This window comes from Chanos chanos, chromosome 8 (genome assembly GCF_902362185.1).
Source record: "Chanos chanos chromosome 8, fChaCha1.1, whole genome shotgun sequence".
Lineage (NCBI taxonomy): Eukaryota > Metazoa > Chordata > Actinopteri > Gonorynchiformes > Chanidae > Chanos > Chanos chanos.
In genome coordinates this window covers 14,015,336-14,032,224 of record NC_044502.1, presented here as the reverse complement: position 1 = coordinate 14,032,224, position 16,889 = coordinate 14,015,336, and the positions used below count along the sequence as shown (strand labels likewise).

The following is a 16,889-nucleotide window of genomic DNA, read 5'->3' as shown; positions in this document are numbered from 1 at the left end:
ACGGAGAAATCTCTAGAATAAGTGTAAATTTTCCAGAAATGCAGAATCCACTATTCAAAGCTGCCTGATGAACCCGAATGCAAATTAGAGAGCAACTTGAAACTTTCTCGGTCGCTGCAGGGGTCACTGTTGTATCTTGTTTGTTGCTGGGAAGACCTGACCGATTAAGATTTCAATGCCAGCTGCTTACCCTTCGTTCAAGAGACGTGCAAATGTCCATTTTAATCGCTCAAATGAGGAAATGTTATTGTGATGGTATATTTAAATGTAAAAAGTCGAACTATTATTCTTATAATTCTTCACGTACATCAGCTTTAGCTAATTGCAATCATGATGACAGTCATGTTTAGGAAATGGATGTTGTTGAGGTCAATGAGAAACGTACAAAATGTTTTTTTTTTTTTGTAAAAACATTTATTAACATATTCATGTTCAATAATAATAATAAAAAAAAGAAACAAATAAAAAACCAATAATTTAGTTTTAAATGCCTGGTTGGGTTGTGAGTAGGCAGGTATCACATCTTCAAACTGAGGCATTTATTGCAGTATTATCAGTGTGCATTAATTCACTCCTGTCTGAGGCAAACAGCAGCACTGAATGGAAATCTCTGGAGGGAAAAGGTCTGTTCTTTAAAATCATGTCTCTCTCCCTCTCCCTCCGTTCATTAAATGTATGGTGGGGGGGGGGGGGATTTCTCTCCTCCAAAATCCCATTGCAATCCCATTGCTCTATCCTGATTGCCTAATCGTTTATTTAACTTTTTCTTTTTTTTCAAGTAATCTGAGACTAGAGGAGGCCAAGCAGTCATTTTAAGGCAGCAGTTATTGGGCTTAGTTTGAACTGATGAACTGGTGTCTGAAGGGGGAGGGGTGTCAGGAATGAGGTAGGGAACGTAAAAACAGAGGACTCGAAATTCTTGTTGAGCGCGAACTCGTTGGCGAAGAAGGACGCCGTCTCTTGGGCGCAGGGTGCGGTGGCCGGGTCGGCCGAGGGTGGCGTGGAGGACAGGACCTCGGACTCGAACTGGAGCAGCTGCCCCATGAAGCTGAAGTTGGGAGAGATGATGGCTCGGCACTGTCTGATCATGTCGAAAGCCTCTTCCAGGCGTACCCTCTGGGTTTTCATGATGTAGGCCATGCAGATGGTGGGAGAGCGGGAGATGCCTGCCTCGCAGTGTACCAGCACCTTCCCACCTGCCTGCTTCACCCGATCTGAAACGGAAAAAAAAAACACACACGCACACACTTTTATCAGCGATGATCGTCTTTGGAAAAATTCATCACCATTTCCTGTGTAATGTAATGAAGAGTCGTGAGAGAGCTAACAAAAGAGGATAAAAAAAAACACATCCACTGTCATTGTGCAAGTATAGATGCGTGGGTTTTTTGTTTTTTTTTTAGAGGAGAACAGTATTCAGGTGTATATCCATGAAGTTTCCATCAAACCTATATCTTCATCATGTATCAGACCTCTCCTACACGCTCACAGTCACTCTCCTATTCCACTCCCCTCACTCTCCTACCCAAACCCTTCAAAATCTCCACCTTATCAGCCAGCCTTCACCACAGTAGTTCTGTCTTCTCCACTCACCACACACAAGAAAAGACTTTAATCCAGTATTATACCCTCCTACACTACACTGCTGCGGCTCAGAGCTCACGGTGACACAGAGAGTAGGATGGGGGGGGGGGGGGTAGTTTAGCTTGGTTAGTTCGTGCCGCTCAGATCTTCAAAACAAAACCTGCTTGTGAATGAATCATGAGCTTCCCATCTGGAGTGGGGGCAGAGTCTGTGGGGAGTCACACTGACCATCCTATTCACTAATGCGCCTAAATATTTTGATACGCTTATGCTCATGCTTGACAAGGGCTCATTGGTTCCCTGTAACAGTCTAGTGGATTCATATGGGTTCCTTTGGAAGTATAGTCTTTCACTCTATTTTTTTTTTTATGCTGAAAACTTTTGTTCAGGACAAAGGACACATAAATGAACTGGCTTGATGGTACAAGAGTGACGTAAAGAGTTTGTGCCTGGCAGGTGAATTCACGGAAAGGCGTCACCAGCGGCAAGTGAAAATAGATACTGGTCAGGCGAGGTGTTCAGGGGTTTCCCCTGCCTTTGGGTAGAAGACAACTATTAACAGTCACAGCCACATGTCTGCTTAGCCACTACCCATGACCTATTGTTAGGTCCTTTTTTTGTCAAGAAAACAACCCATACCACTGTGGGTGGTTGGACACCTGTATGAGGTAAATGAACGTAGCATATCCCTCACAAATCTCCACCCGCCGTTAACCAACAGCTCATTCAGTGACACAAAAGCCCCACCCTCTGACGATTAGGCTTTCAGATTTGCACTGCGTCACTTAAGCTTTTATTGTTTTACTGAAGAAGGAGGAGGCAGTTGCTTTTACTTCTCCAGATTAAAGTAGTCTATGGATTTATTTGTAAACAGAAAAAAAAGAAAAGCTAAATACAAGGTTTAGTGAGAGGGTATGACTTACTTAAGCAAGGGCAATGGGAAGTCTTAAGTTAGAACAGCAGGTGCTTTAAAATAGACAGGTATATCTATAGATTGGTTCTTCACCAGAATTCCCAGAATAGATTTTGTAATTCACATGTATTTATATAACAGGAGACAAAAATGTGTTTTTTGGCCTCCCAATATTTAGTTCCGTGTTGGAAAGTGAAAGATTTTAAAGATTTTTTTTAAATGCTGAGAGTATAATGTCAAGGTCTATTTAAATTTAGAATCAATTACTTACCAAATTTAGAACTCAAAATAAACAAGAGAACTTTCAGAATAGAACTGAATTGTGTCACCAGAGGAGAACGACTGTGGGAAGTCCCGGTGTCTTAAATGAAAACAATGACGGGCAGATGTTTTTGAAATTGAGGAGGCGAGAATCATTGTGCCCTGAATTTCCAGGGTGTGTGATTTACATTTTCATTTACTCATTTAGTGGACCCGTTTATCCCAAGTAAGCAGACGAAGGAGAAAAACTGCTCACCGATAAATTCGATAGCCTCCTGAAAATGAGAGCTGATATCAGCCGTGTGACTGTCCTCCACCGGGATCCACTTGTAATCGTAGTGGCCTTTGGAGGGCTGCGTATCTCTGCGGGAGACGTTGAGCAAGGCCGATATGTGAAGGTCAGCAAGATAGTCCTGTCTGGAGGCATGATAGGCACTGCCGAGGTATAGGAAAGGCAAGATTTCCACGGGCTTGCCCTGCAAAAACAAATCAACATCAAGATATCAAGAAAAAGCTTCAAGCGCGGATGTAACATATATGTCTGCACTAGGCGCTCCGTGGTTAATACAGGTCACTGTAAACACAGTGAAAAATGTCGGTGTTTTTAATAAATAATATAAAACTGGGACAGGACTAAGGTCAAGCATAAAAGGTCTCCTTTAAAGTTCAGATGTCAGTTGGGTGTCTTTCATATCAGATCTATAAACTGTTCCAACCTTTTAGGGGTTACTGTGGTTGTTTGGGTCTTTCACTCATCCACAGATGAGGTAAACAAACCCTACAGATCCTACAGGCCATTACAACACATTGCGTTAAATTTGTCCATGTTTTTCTATGCCTTATAAATAAATGAACACTGAACAATACATCACCCAAACACTAAAATATATGTCAATAAACACTGACAAAAATCAAAGATATTAGTTCTCCGGCAAGTGAAGTGTACAAATGTCAAATAGCATTGTTCCCACGGTTCACCATTCTTCTTATTTTATCAGTTTCGGAAAGAGGAGATGCCCACTAATAGCGACTGATTAAAGGGGATGTGGCAAAGTGGAAATAAGTTAAAATAAGGAAGTTTGAGGCATTTTAGCTCTTCCATACCTGATCGTAATCCGGTTTGTGGTGAGAGCCAAGCGCTTCACAGTGGTTGCGTGCAATTCTCTCTGTTTCAGTTCCGCTGGACTCGGCGTTTTTCGTTTCTGTGCAAAGTTCGGGGTAATGAGATTGGAAGTTCTCAAACCCTCCTGTCAAGAGAAACAATGTTGTTGTTTTGTTTTGTTTTTTAAAAAAAGGTAGGTGTCGGGGATGACCAAGATGATTCATCTATATCATTTGTTTAACGTCTTTATTGGGACATTTTTTCTTTCCTGAAGTCACAGTCTAATACCACAGCTAAGAGTATCCGATCAGCTTACATGATTAATCATTTAAAATCCAGAACCCCGGCTGTTATGATATTTTTGCGTGGAAATGGGAAAATACAGCCTCCGGCTTACTGACATTTAGCTATGTTCTATGTTGTAATACAGTCGAAAATACTGTCAAATGAGAGACATATATTTTGCGCTCCCATGGTAAGTTATTTCTGCGTTCGTTCACAAGCTTCTCGAGCTGTGAGTCATCAGTCCTTTGACGCACGCTGAGAATCTCTCACTCTCTCTCTCTCTCTCTCTCTCTCTCTCACACACACACACACACACACGCAAAGAAAACTGAAAAGTATGGTTGCTACAACAAGAGGGGTGACTGTAACAGCATGACTGTAACTAGCAGCATAAATTTCAATGGATAAAGGAAACGGAATATCCTCCTTCACCCTTGAGCTTTTTGTATATTATACGATACAACTGACAAATGTATGTTTTGTGAGGGTATTCATTGCATTACCTGGAACAGACCTCACTTCTTACAATGACATTTGTTTAAATCCCGAGGTATTCTAGCATAGTGTCGGTGTCCCATATGAAATTAACAGTTAGGTGTTTTAGTTGCCTATATTTTTAATTAATTAAGAAATTCCCTGGAATAATACATATTTTAAAAACTCGGGTAAAGTTTTTTTAGCATCTCACCTTTCAGGAAGCAGATGTTTGTGCTACTCGCAAGATGTGAAAGAGTATTTATCACTATTTGAGCGATACTGTCCTTCTTCAGCTTTTGCAAATGAGGCGTCCGGTCATCAAGTGCCACCACCGCCGAAATGCTACCTTCTCGAAGCCGAAACAAGGCTTTTTCGTCTGGGATCACAAACTGAAGAGGCACGGTACCACCCCGAGATCTCCGGACGACAACGGAATTCAAGTTTACATTGACCGAACCTTTGATATTACAGTTGGAGAAAGAAAAGTATGGTCGGCAATCCACTATAAGGCAGCTCCCGCACTCCTTTCGGATAATTTTCTTAAGACGGCGACAGTCTATGCTTGAGACCTTCATCTTGTCTGTAGTACTGAGGATTAAATAACTCTAAGATTGCTGAAATGTTTTCACTTCTGATAAATGGTATTACAGGGCGTCAGAGCCGACGATAGCCAACTACACCCTCTACTGCTTCTGTGCCTACATTTCCTCCAAGGGGATTCCGTAGGATCAGTTTTATATGAATGGAACCTCCGGCTCGTGACGTCACGAACCATATATGGACACCCGACAAGGCGTGATTAAAGTCAGCCTGCCTACACTAATGTTGAGTCTCTGAAACCCCGCCTTCACTCAAACGAATACTCAGTGTTTGATTCACTGAACACTTCGTCATAACAGACCAAAATGTTTTGTTTAGGAGCACGTCTTTGATTTGGAAACAAACTAACGATTAAATTTAAATAAAAGCCTTGCCTCAGTACCATGTAGACGCTTGGATATTACAACGTTATTTACTGAGTATGACATTGCCATTCCCCAGAAATCACCCTTTTTTATTGCCCCTTTACAGGATAGACATTTCGGGAGAATATATCGACAATTCAAAACAAAGCGTTGCCAACTACAGTTCGGTAAAGGTAACTTCCGTCTCAGAGCCTTTCTATAGCCACCTGTCCCATATCCGTTTGTCATAATCCCTTAATGTCCTAACGGGTTTAAACGTCACGTCACCGCCTGTCAAATTACATGCTTAAAACAAAACCTACCGTTCGATTTCTCTTAAAAACGTCAATTTCCAAATATTTACAAACAAACACATTTTTAAAATTTATTCTGTTAGGGGTGCAGAGTGGCTTTCTACATAAAAAAAAAAAAACATTAGAATTTAACACGGGAGAGGGAGAGAGAGAGAGGGAGAGGGAGAGAGATAGAGGGAGAGGGAGAGAGAGAGAAAGAGAGAGAGAGAGAGAGAGAGAGAGAGAGAGAGATGGAGGGAGAGGGAGAGAGGGAGAAAGAGAGATGGAGAGAGAGACTTGTTATCAGTTGGTGGGGAGGTAAATGTAGGAAGTGAGTTGAGTTTGGAAGCAGTGACAGGAAGAGCGGGCTGCCATGGATTAGTGCAGCAGGCAGAGAATGCCATATGGCCGGAGTGTAATCTCTCATGATGACATCACAGTACGGTGGGTGAATACCTAACTGTGTTTCTCCCTGTCAAAGCAGTACTACACCTAATCTAAATAATGATAGCACAAAAGAGAAAAACTGTTTCTGTTGCATTTTTTATTTAATGTGTAAGTCTCTGTGTGTCTATGTGTGTGTGTGTGTGTGTGTGTGTGTGTGTGTGTGTGAGAGAGAGAGAGAGAGAGAGAGAGAGAGAGAGAATCCTGTATTAGTGTAATAGGATTGACCGTGTGTCATTCATGACTTGCTGCATTAGTAGTCTTTTGGATGTCTGCAGAGAGGCTACGTCTTTGGCTCTGAGATGACTACAGCGTCTCCTGAGCCACGGTCAGTGGCTTGTCGTGTGCTTAGGGTGAGCCGCGGCTAACTCACACAGCTACAGCTCCACACGCATTATACTGACTCTAAGAGGGACCCAATTAAGCAAACACAAGTAAGCCTATGTGTTCAAAGTTCAATTAGTTTCTGGGCTCTCTGCCTTGCTCTTTTATTCCCTCTCCCTCCTTCCCTGACTCTCCATCTCTCTCCTTATTTCTCTTATGCTTGTTTTCTTTCCCTCTCTCTTCCCATTCTCTCTTTCTCTCTCTATCTCTCTCTCTCTTTTTCCCCTTCCCTTTTTCTCCTCCTTCCACAAAATTTTCAGCTGCACTTTTTCTTCCCTTGTGTTCTTGCAATGGAATGCACAGATCCAAACTTCCTGTCACAAATATGTGTGGTTTAAAAAAAGACATCACACACAATAGAAGGCTAGAGGATCTCGTCTTTTTGTGTGAACCAGGTGCTTCCTGTACTCCTGACAGTGCACAGAATTCCATGCTCACTACCGCATTTCCAAAGAAGATGCAGGCCACTTCCAACAGCCCCGCATCACAGGCTTGTTCACTGGAAAAATTCCCAAAAGCAGTGTTTCTCAGTCCTGCTCCTGGGGCCCCCCTGCTCTGCACATTTTCCATCCATCCCTGCTCTACCTACCTGACTGAACTCATCAGTGGCACTTTTGATTAGCTGAGCACACCTGATTTAATTAAGAGCATGTTAATCACACTAATTAGGTGTGTTCAGAGCAAGGATAGATAGCAGATATGAAGAGCAGAGGTCCCCAAGGGGCAGGATTGAGAAACACTGCCCTACAGCACAGGGGTAGTGGGTGGTGGAGTTTCTGAGTTCTGACTGGCTGGATGAGAATCATTGCATGGCACATGGTGGTTGGAAGAACAGATTTATTAATAAGCTCATAAAGGATTCAAATAAATCCGCAAGAACATTGAAAGTGACAAGATATCGAGTCTTACTGCTTACTCGAAGACCATCTTTCAAGGTATAAGCATTTCAGGAACTCAAACCTCCTTCAGTCTTCTCAAGTCTAGATTAATCAAGTCAACTCGTCCTGGCCATAAAATATTTTACTATCTCATTTTTTTAAATATGTGTAGATAAAAGATAGGGAGCGCGCACACCTCACACACACACACACACACACACACACACACACACACACACACACACACGTACACAATCCTGACTCATAACACCCATCCCTCTGACTTCTCTTCCAGAGCTCTGATTTCTTCCCTGTCTCCCCTCCCTGCAGGCTGCTATTCTAAAAAGAGAATGAGGGAGTACACAACTGCAGAACCTGTCTCACCGCCTGTCTGTTACCAGCCCAAAGACCAAAGGGACCCATGAGTGAGAAAATAGCACAGGCTCCAGATACTGACAGCCACAGACTCATCTAACCTGTCCAGATCTGACACAGCACATCACTAGAGTCTGGTTTTGTTTTGTTTTTCTTCAGAACAAATGTTTGGTGACCTTGAGAAATATGTCAGACGTCACTGACGTTCTACTCTGGCGGAAAAAAACCCAAAACAAAATAAAAGCCTAAATTCTTGGGTGAAAATGAGATTTTGTTGCAATTTGACAGTTGAAATCCTGCAGTGTTTGAAAAATGTGTTACAGTTTATTAAAAATGTAATTTCATTGTTTATTATTGACATATTTCACACATCAGAGTGGAACAGCTGCTTGTCCTCATTGGAGTTACATGAGTATTGCATCTCTCTCCTTAAACACTGGCGTTTCTCTGACAGAAAATCTGAAAGGAATCTAGTCATAGGTAGAGTTTGAATGTTGCATCTTAGTGTCATATCCAGATAACTAAAAAACTCAAAAAGTGGAAATAGCCTGGAACAGACTTGACTTTTTTCAGAAAAGAAAAATCAACATTTCACCATCTTACTGGTCTCTCTGGGCTGTGACACAAAAGACAAAGCTTAACAGAGGTTAGCTAAGGTTAGTGATCGAATGCTAATGCTGCTTCTTCTGTTCTGAGACAACAGGAAACTCTGAAAACAGGCTTTTCAACCCACCTCAGTGGTTCCAATTTCAAAATGAGTACAACACATCAGTTTACACACAGACAATAGACGATATATATAAAAACCAAAAGCGCTTCTTTTTTTTTTTTTTAACGGAATTTGCAAGGTTTAAAAACATGTTCAGTTTATGTTGATCATGTCCCTCATGACTATACTAGACAAATGAGTCACGTTATCAAAGTTTGATCACACATACACACACACACACACAAACACACACACACACACACACACGCAAACACACATACACGAACACATACATACACACAAACACACACAGGCACAAAACCAGGAGACAAAAACAAACAGTAGATTGGATAGCCTCCCATATCTAAGTTAAGCTCTCCAGAAGAAACAATAAATAGCTTTATAAAAGCACTGTGAGTCAGTCAGTGGATCATAAACTTCAGTACAGAGAAGAATCATTTCATACAGTGGGTGGAGTAAATAAGAATATGAGCCAGAACTCACAGAAAACTCCACTGAAATGGAATATTGCAACTGTCAGTACTGTTCATGGATATCATGCAATACGAAAAAGGTTCTGTTTTCTGAGTCAAGGTAACTGTGTATAGAGGAGATTGAGCATTAGAATACAATACACATCAAGTTCCTCATACATCTGTCCCTCGTTGTTTTACTTGATGTTAAAGGTGCTCTTCAGTTCATTAAATGTCACCGTCAGTCCTCTCACAATGTTCCTGTTTTATCTTTTTTTGTTCTTATATCAGCTAGTGTGAGAAAGTTTCAGTTGGGAAGCCCTGATCCTAATCTGTCATCTTTTCAAAGACGCTTCTCGGAAATTGCTCTTACGATTCTTGAAAGTGTATTCTTTCTCACACGTGTGTGTGTGTGTGTGTGTGTGTGTGTGTGTGTGAGTGTGTTTGTGTGTGTGTGTTTGTGTGTGTGTTTGTGTTTGTATGTGTTTGTTTGTTTTTGGTGGGAGGGTCATTACCGCTAACACATTGCTGTTGAAGATACTTACTCAGGAAAACATTCTATCCTAAGGAATTCCCCTCACATATTCCCCTGACTTCCTTGTGATTTTCTGCGCACAATCACAAGCTCTGTTCTCACACAATACTTGTAATAAGAGTTGACCATATACCTTGTACACACCATTGTAAAAGTGAAAATAGCAACAAATGTCATTGTAAATGTTAACTTTAGCATTCTACTGTGGCAACTATTTCTGCTTCCGAGACTGCATAGTAAACAACTATGCAATGCAAAGTCCCACCAGAGCCCATGTCTCTTCTACCAGATGAATGGGACAAAAGGGGGAGTGCCTGTACTCTTTCACCTGTGTGGGAGAGTGAGAGAGAGGTATAAAGCCAAATCCCCTCAGCTAGAGTTAAAGACAGCATGATCTGAAGAATGTCTTTTCTCCTTTTTCCTCTAATCAAATACCACTACTGAGCTCTCCTACAATTCCCCTCCCCAGGGTGTGGAAGGAAAAAGGCAAGAAAGGGGAGAGGGAATGTGTGTGTGTGTGTGTGTGTGTGTGTGTGTGTTTGGCCTGGACCACGTCATTACTGACGACTCCAGGCCAGGGCAGGTCCCCCCTGAGCCAATGTGGAGGCAGTTGTTTGGAAAGACGGGGTCTGAATAGCCTGGTCTAAAAGACGGGAGCCAAATATCACTGGGGGAGACAGTGCCCCCCCCCCCCTTGCCCCCGCCACCACCGTATCTTACTCACTATCTTAGGTGAAGGGTGTTCCAGCTGTGCACAGCTGCAGTGTCCTCTACACTATTAAAAGAATGAATCTGAAATCATGGACAGTGCTGCCAAAGACACTTCTTAAACATTAACTCTAGTGAGATGAGAGCTAAAATATTTAAAAACAATCTCTAGGATGGCAAGGCATAAATATGCCAAGGTCACTGTGCTACATTTGAAATATACCTTCTGTCGGCTGTCTATATTTATCACTCAGTTTCATACTGCCTTCAGGCATGTGGACAATTCAAGATTAATATCAAGAGTGACATTTTAGTACAACTTTAAGGGAAAGTTCAACAATCTTTTCAACCTACACTCAGGATATGGAATAAGTTTCATAACCCTGGAAATCACAGGTCTCGACCAGCTGAACACAGCTGGCATCGTGGGTGTTTGAATGTGAAGGTTTTTCACAGAGACCAGGTCACGGATATGACATTTTCTTATATCATTTTTTAACATCCAAACCGAGGAGAGATAGAGAGAAAGAGAGTGAGAGAGAGAGACAGTGAGAGATAGAAGGAGAGAGAGAGCGAGAGAGAGAGGGAGAGAGAGACAGAAATAGGTACACAGAGAGACAGAAATGTAGAGAGAGAGACAGCTATGTGACTCATGTACCTGCATGTTTGATTAGGCTCCCTTTTTTTCTGATACAGGTGGATGGAGTCTGTCGTTACCCTCCTGGGTATCTGTAAATGCCCCCCCCCCCCCCCCTCAAGGGAATAACAGAGAAAGAGGAAGAGTGGAGGTGGTTGAGGAAGGTGGCGGCAACCACAAAAGGAAGGTGACACATCCTGTAGCTGGAGGCACCCCCCCCTCCCCCCACTATGACGGTGCTCCTATCTGAGAAAGCCTCTAAATTTATACCACTAACCTGGTGCTTTAATTAGAGCAGGCAGGTTTCTTTGCCCAACCCACCTGCCTCAACTGACAGAACGCAACGTTTGCTCCACTGGCACTGAGCTGTGATATCAAAAATAGAAAAATACCTCAGCGACATGCAAGTGTCTTCACGATTTTAATTTAGAATTAAAAGGCGAGGAGACAGCAGCGGCGTTTGCAAATATGTGTCTGCCTGTCAATCAAAAACCAAAACAAGCCGAACCAAAGAGAGATGAAAAACACGGTGGGTCTGAAAAACCCTCCTGAACGCTCCGGAATGTTCTTCGGAGTGACTCACTGAGTGATAAGTCTTGGAGGCGGACACACTTGTGTATTATACTACCACTTAAGCCCGGGCGCAGCATCCCAGAAAAAAAAGCCCATTTATCTCCCAGAGAGCATTAGACTGGACACATGTAGGCCAAACCGACTGGGAAAGCAGGATGAATTGAACAGTGCCTGGGTTCAAATGTAATACGATAAGATAAAATGAAATAAAATAAAAATAAAACAAAGAGCAAAAAAAGAAGCTAAAGAAATAAAAAAAGATACAAGCATATTTGATTAACATAAACATTGGACAATAAACAGGTCATGGGTCGTCGTTTGAGTAATACTGGAGTAATCAGGGGAATATAAACCCTATATTTAATCTCTAAACAGAACAAAGGCCGGACTGAGATCATAAAGTCTGCCACGCCATATGCTCTGTCTAATCCACTTTAACCTCAATCAATGACTGATTGTCCCTTAATTAAAGTAAAATCTAATTCATTAATAACTGACAAAGCCAGTGGATTCTACCGCATATTCAGTCAAACAGAACAGCCATTTTTGACTCTGCTAAAGTACACTACTGACCAGTGGCAGTCATACTCTACAGAACCTCACTGTGGGAGAAAAAGAGCGATCTGTGGGTTTTTAAAAATCCACAACCTTATGAACAGTACGGCAAACGATCAAAATGAGTGAGTCAGCCACTTAAAAGTAAATATCAATCCTGAGTCATCAAGTAAACATGAGTTACCAACGGCTCATCTCAAATATTTGCACTGGATGTCAAAAATTTCATTAGAGCCCGCGAAGACTCTGAAATAATTGAATGTGCGATTAACTACACTGCAGATTTTGGCAGTGTGAAATGAACTCTGGCGGTGTTTGTATTGTCCCATGATGCTCTAGACTGGAATGGTATTAACACTCCCAGAGTTATTTTAACACTAACAAATTCCCTGTGTAGATTGCAGTTCACCCATTTAAATGAGTTGGTGTATGAGACATGTTGGATTTACCAATCCAGACACATAAGAGGCAGGAAACAGGCAAGTTTAATGTGACGGTGAAAAGCTTGGAAACCATCTTGTTTCTTCTGAGAAGAGAGTTTACCAAGTGAAAAGATGGAGAACGGTGGTCTCCCTACAAAAGAGTGACAGGTCAAAGTGTGCTTCACAATGTTTCTGTGAGCGCGCGCACACACACACACACAAAACCCTGGAAAATATTAAGCAAATGGAGATTCTCCTCATCCGTTTTAGCGCAGAGCTCCAGAAACCATTCATGAATGGCTCTCCGATAGGCTAACCAGAGACCCATTACCACGGCAATTTCCATTTGTGAAGCTCGTTCGAGGGCTGTCAGCTCATGGAAATTGATTTGACATTATCTTTCCTTTTTTTGCCTCTGTGGGTTTCGCCAATACGACCCAGGTGATTTGGAGAGGTTGTGATCTGAAGCGTCCATCTGTTGCAGACGTCCGCTGTCGGCATTAACTCAGCCCCCGCCCTGATTAGCGGCTCGTTCTCGAGGCGCCGCGACACAGCTATGAGTCATGACACTCTCTCTCGTTAGCCTCTTTCTTTCGTTTACTTATTATCAACCGTTGCCGTCAGTAAGCGAATAATGTCGACGGTAGGTCATTTAGGTCGGTGATTTTAGGGGCGAGTATGACTTCGAGAAACGCTTTAATAGACACACCTGAAGTCAGCAGGATGATAAATGTAAAATTGTGTATTATAGTGGTTGAAGGCCTTCCAGCGTCTCCGACAAAAGACCGAGAATCTGGTTCATAGCTCAAAACTGCTGAAAATACTTCGTGAAATGGTTGGAATTTTCGAGAGCGCCCTCAAGGCTCTCTGTTTCAGGGTTTTCTCTGAAATTATTTAAATCCTGCATTCTTGACGGTCATTCGGTGACTTTTGGAAAAGCTTTATCTAGTTTAAAACTAAAAATAATTTGTACTTAATGTGCCATAAAACACTCTGAAACCACAGTACACTTTTTTCTAAGGCACTGAAAAATTCTCGGACTATTACAGCAACTCACATGAGGGAAATTTAGATCTGCGGTAGGGGAAATAACAAACTTCTCCATTTTGTTTCAGACATCTGCAACTGTCCTCATTTTCCCCCTCACAGTTTTAATTTCCCTGTAAATAGATATGTAACATGTTGTTGGTTCATGTGAAATGAAAACTGTACTATGAATCAAGCATGAGTCAATGATAGCTTGTAATTGCTTGTTTGAAAAAGGAGTTTACCCTGTTGCCATAAAAGGAGAAGCCATTTGGTCATTTACGTTCCTGTTCCTCCATGATTTGGCATGAAGAGCAGATAACTTTGTAGAAAGTGAAACAGGGCCCTGGTTGATTTACGGGAATTTTGCTGCTTGTGGTAATACAAAAGCACATCTAAGTGCATCTTATTATGGTTAGAATTCATCAAATTAATTGTAATTTTTTTGTTTTAATATTTAAAAATCTGTATCTGTATAGGTGTGTGTGTGTGTGTGTGTGTGTTTGTGTTTGTGAGCGAGCACATGTGTGTGTGTGGGTGGGTGTGTCTGTGTGTGCATGCATGCTTATGTGACTGACAAAGAGAAGAGAGAGAAAGAGAGGGAAGGAGGAGATAGAGAGAGAGAGAAACAGAGAGAGAGTGAGAAGACAGAGAAAGAACAGGGAGAGGATTAGAGAGAGTATTTGGCTCCCGAACTGTGAGGACAATAGTTGACTTTTGGGGGAGGGGGTGGGGGGGCAGTTTCCCCCTGACCGTTTCCTGTTCCCTGTCACACTGAGTGACAAAGACGAACGGGGCTCAGCACTTCCTGCTGAACAGGAAATGGGAGCGGGATTCGCTCTGCTCCCCTCCAAGAGCATGTCCAAACTAATGATTAACGATGGTTTCGCAAGATCAGATTATTTCAACGTGCAGCATCCTATCTCCCCCTAATATTCTCCAAACATCTCTTCTTGTTTGATCTGATATGAAACCATATCTATTTCTCAACACACTGGCAAGGGCATTCTAGATTAAGATTAGGCTGCTCTACTGTACTCTACTGCCTCTATTTTAAGGAGTTAACAGTTTCGTAAATTAAAGGTTCATCTACAAGTATGTAGATTAAGGATAAATCCCTGAGGGGTAATTGCGCAATAAAAAAAAATTCAAGAAAATATGTTAGGTAATCAACAATAAACACAAAGTAGTTCTGTTTGATTTTCAACATGCCTATAACACACCTCATTCATGACACAGGATTTTGACATTCACTCCCTCCTGGTTTGTGGTTTCAGTGAGAAAGAAACCACCATGGTGAAACGATGCTGAAAAAATCCCTCTCCCTCCGCAAGGCGGTTTAGCTTTGTGTGTTGTAGTGTAAACCAAACACCAAATATCCCCACAAATATGTGAATATCTGATACAGTGACCCTAATTTGGAACAGTTCACTTAGAAAAGTCTACTCTTCGTTTAGAAACACTCTAATGAAAGACAAAAGATGTGGCTTTTATAGACAAAGGTAGTGCTAATATCTGGCCATAGTTAAATGGAAATCAGTGGGAAGCCAATGTTGTGTGTGTCTTTGTGTGTGTGTGTGTGTCTGTATACATATATATGTGTATATGTGTGTATGTATGTGTGTGAGTTATACACATAAACTAAAAGGAGGAATGCAACTATTCCTTCTTGCATTCTGAAACATATTCACTCTCATACTGTAAAGAACGGGTGTCTGCGTGGGAGCTAATACAAGTCAGGACTTGTTCCTTGCTCCTGTGTAAAATCAAAAGCGTTGTGCTACAAACCAGGTATAAACAACTAATTGGCCAAAATGATCTGGAATATTTTGTCATTACGTTCAGAATGTACAGATGGAGCACAATTATTAAGTACAGTTACTGAGACCCGGTGCAGAAAACCACCATATTTACACAACTTTAAGGCTATCATGTGTTGGCGTGTCTGTGTGTGTGTGTGTGTGTGCACGTGTGCATTTTCAGAAGCAATTAGGATGTCTCCAGTGTCAAAAAAAAAAGGACGCACTGTAGTACTGTACTATAATATTAGCCATACCATATTGAATTGTACAGTCCAAGAGAATTGAGATTCTTTAAATATTTAAAGATTTTAAAATTCCAGGTAGACCCTTTTTTTTTGACTTGAGGAGGTGTGTAGTCAAGGCCTAAAGTTTAGATGTTTGTGTCAACCACGTGAGGTGAGGCAGGCTCCAAACGATTGAGGAGCTGCTCTGCCAATGTAGCCCCCCATCTCCTCTGCCCCACCACACCCCACCCCAGCCTAAAAGCCCCTCTTTTTGGGGGGGGAAGGAAACAGAAGCGGGTGGGCTGGGTCCAGAAGCACCATGTTTATGCAATAACATCCTGCCAGCATCGTGCTGCAGTGAATAATCTGGCCCAATCTGTTCACAGTCTATCTGAGTCTGCTCTCCACGCACACTATGCCAAGCTCCCACTGTGACACAACTACACACCGAGGATGGCCCCTACGCAAGAGAACTGCTCCGTTGGCAATAGTGAGCACACACATCGTATACGTGCACACATACACATACACACACGCACACACACACACACACACACGAATATGCGTAGATTCATAGATACATGTGAACGCAGCCAGGCAAATGCATCAATATTCGGCATACACATGCAAAGTCATTCACATACTGTGTACAGGCATGCCACACAGACACACAAACACACACACACATACACACACACACACACTGAAACACACATATGCACACCTATACAAAAACATATCCATACATACATACATACACATTCATGCATACAATCAAATATATACTTTGAACAAACACATGCACACAAGCGTGAACACATACACACACACACACACACCCACACCCACACCCACACCCACAAAGAAACTACACCCAAACACCATTGTTTATATATACGTAGATAAACACAAACACAAGCCTGTACATGCACTCACACACACACACACACCTATCCACACACACACACACACACACACGTGACAATAATGTAATAAGTAATGTGTGTCTGTGTTAAAACTGATCATCAGGAGTGACAGTATAGGCCAAAGTATATTATACATAAGGGTTATATGATGTTACTGTCCAGTAATAGTACTGTTAACAATGACTTCACCACCATAATCACCTTCACTGCTGTCTACCTATCCAATCTCCCAGTATTCCGGCAGCATTTGAAGCTGTAATTTACATTAGACAATTTCTAACTACCATTATTATTTCCTCTGATAAAGCTATTCCAGATAGGAATGATAAAGCTTAATTAACACAGAAACAATGCCTATG

The 16,889-nt window shown here is 41.9% G+C and overlaps 1 protein-coding gene across 1 annotated transcript; it reads right to left on the bottom strand.

Annotated features, from left to right (window-relative positions):
* Positions 1-693: 693 nt before the first annotated feature.
* Positions 694-5,197, bottom strand: dusp5 (dual specificity phosphatase 5). Its single transcript, XM_030781516.1, has 4 exons — positions 4,834-5,197; positions 3,863-4,005; positions 3,015-3,234; positions 694-1,214 (listed from the first exon to the last, which is right to left on the bottom strand). Exons 1-4 carry the CDS (start codon positions 5,195-5,197, stop codon positions 808-810), a joined length of 1,134 nt encoding a protein of 377 aa, XP_030637376.1. The 3' UTR covers positions 694-807.
* Positions 5,198-16,889: the final 11,692 nt, after the last annotated feature.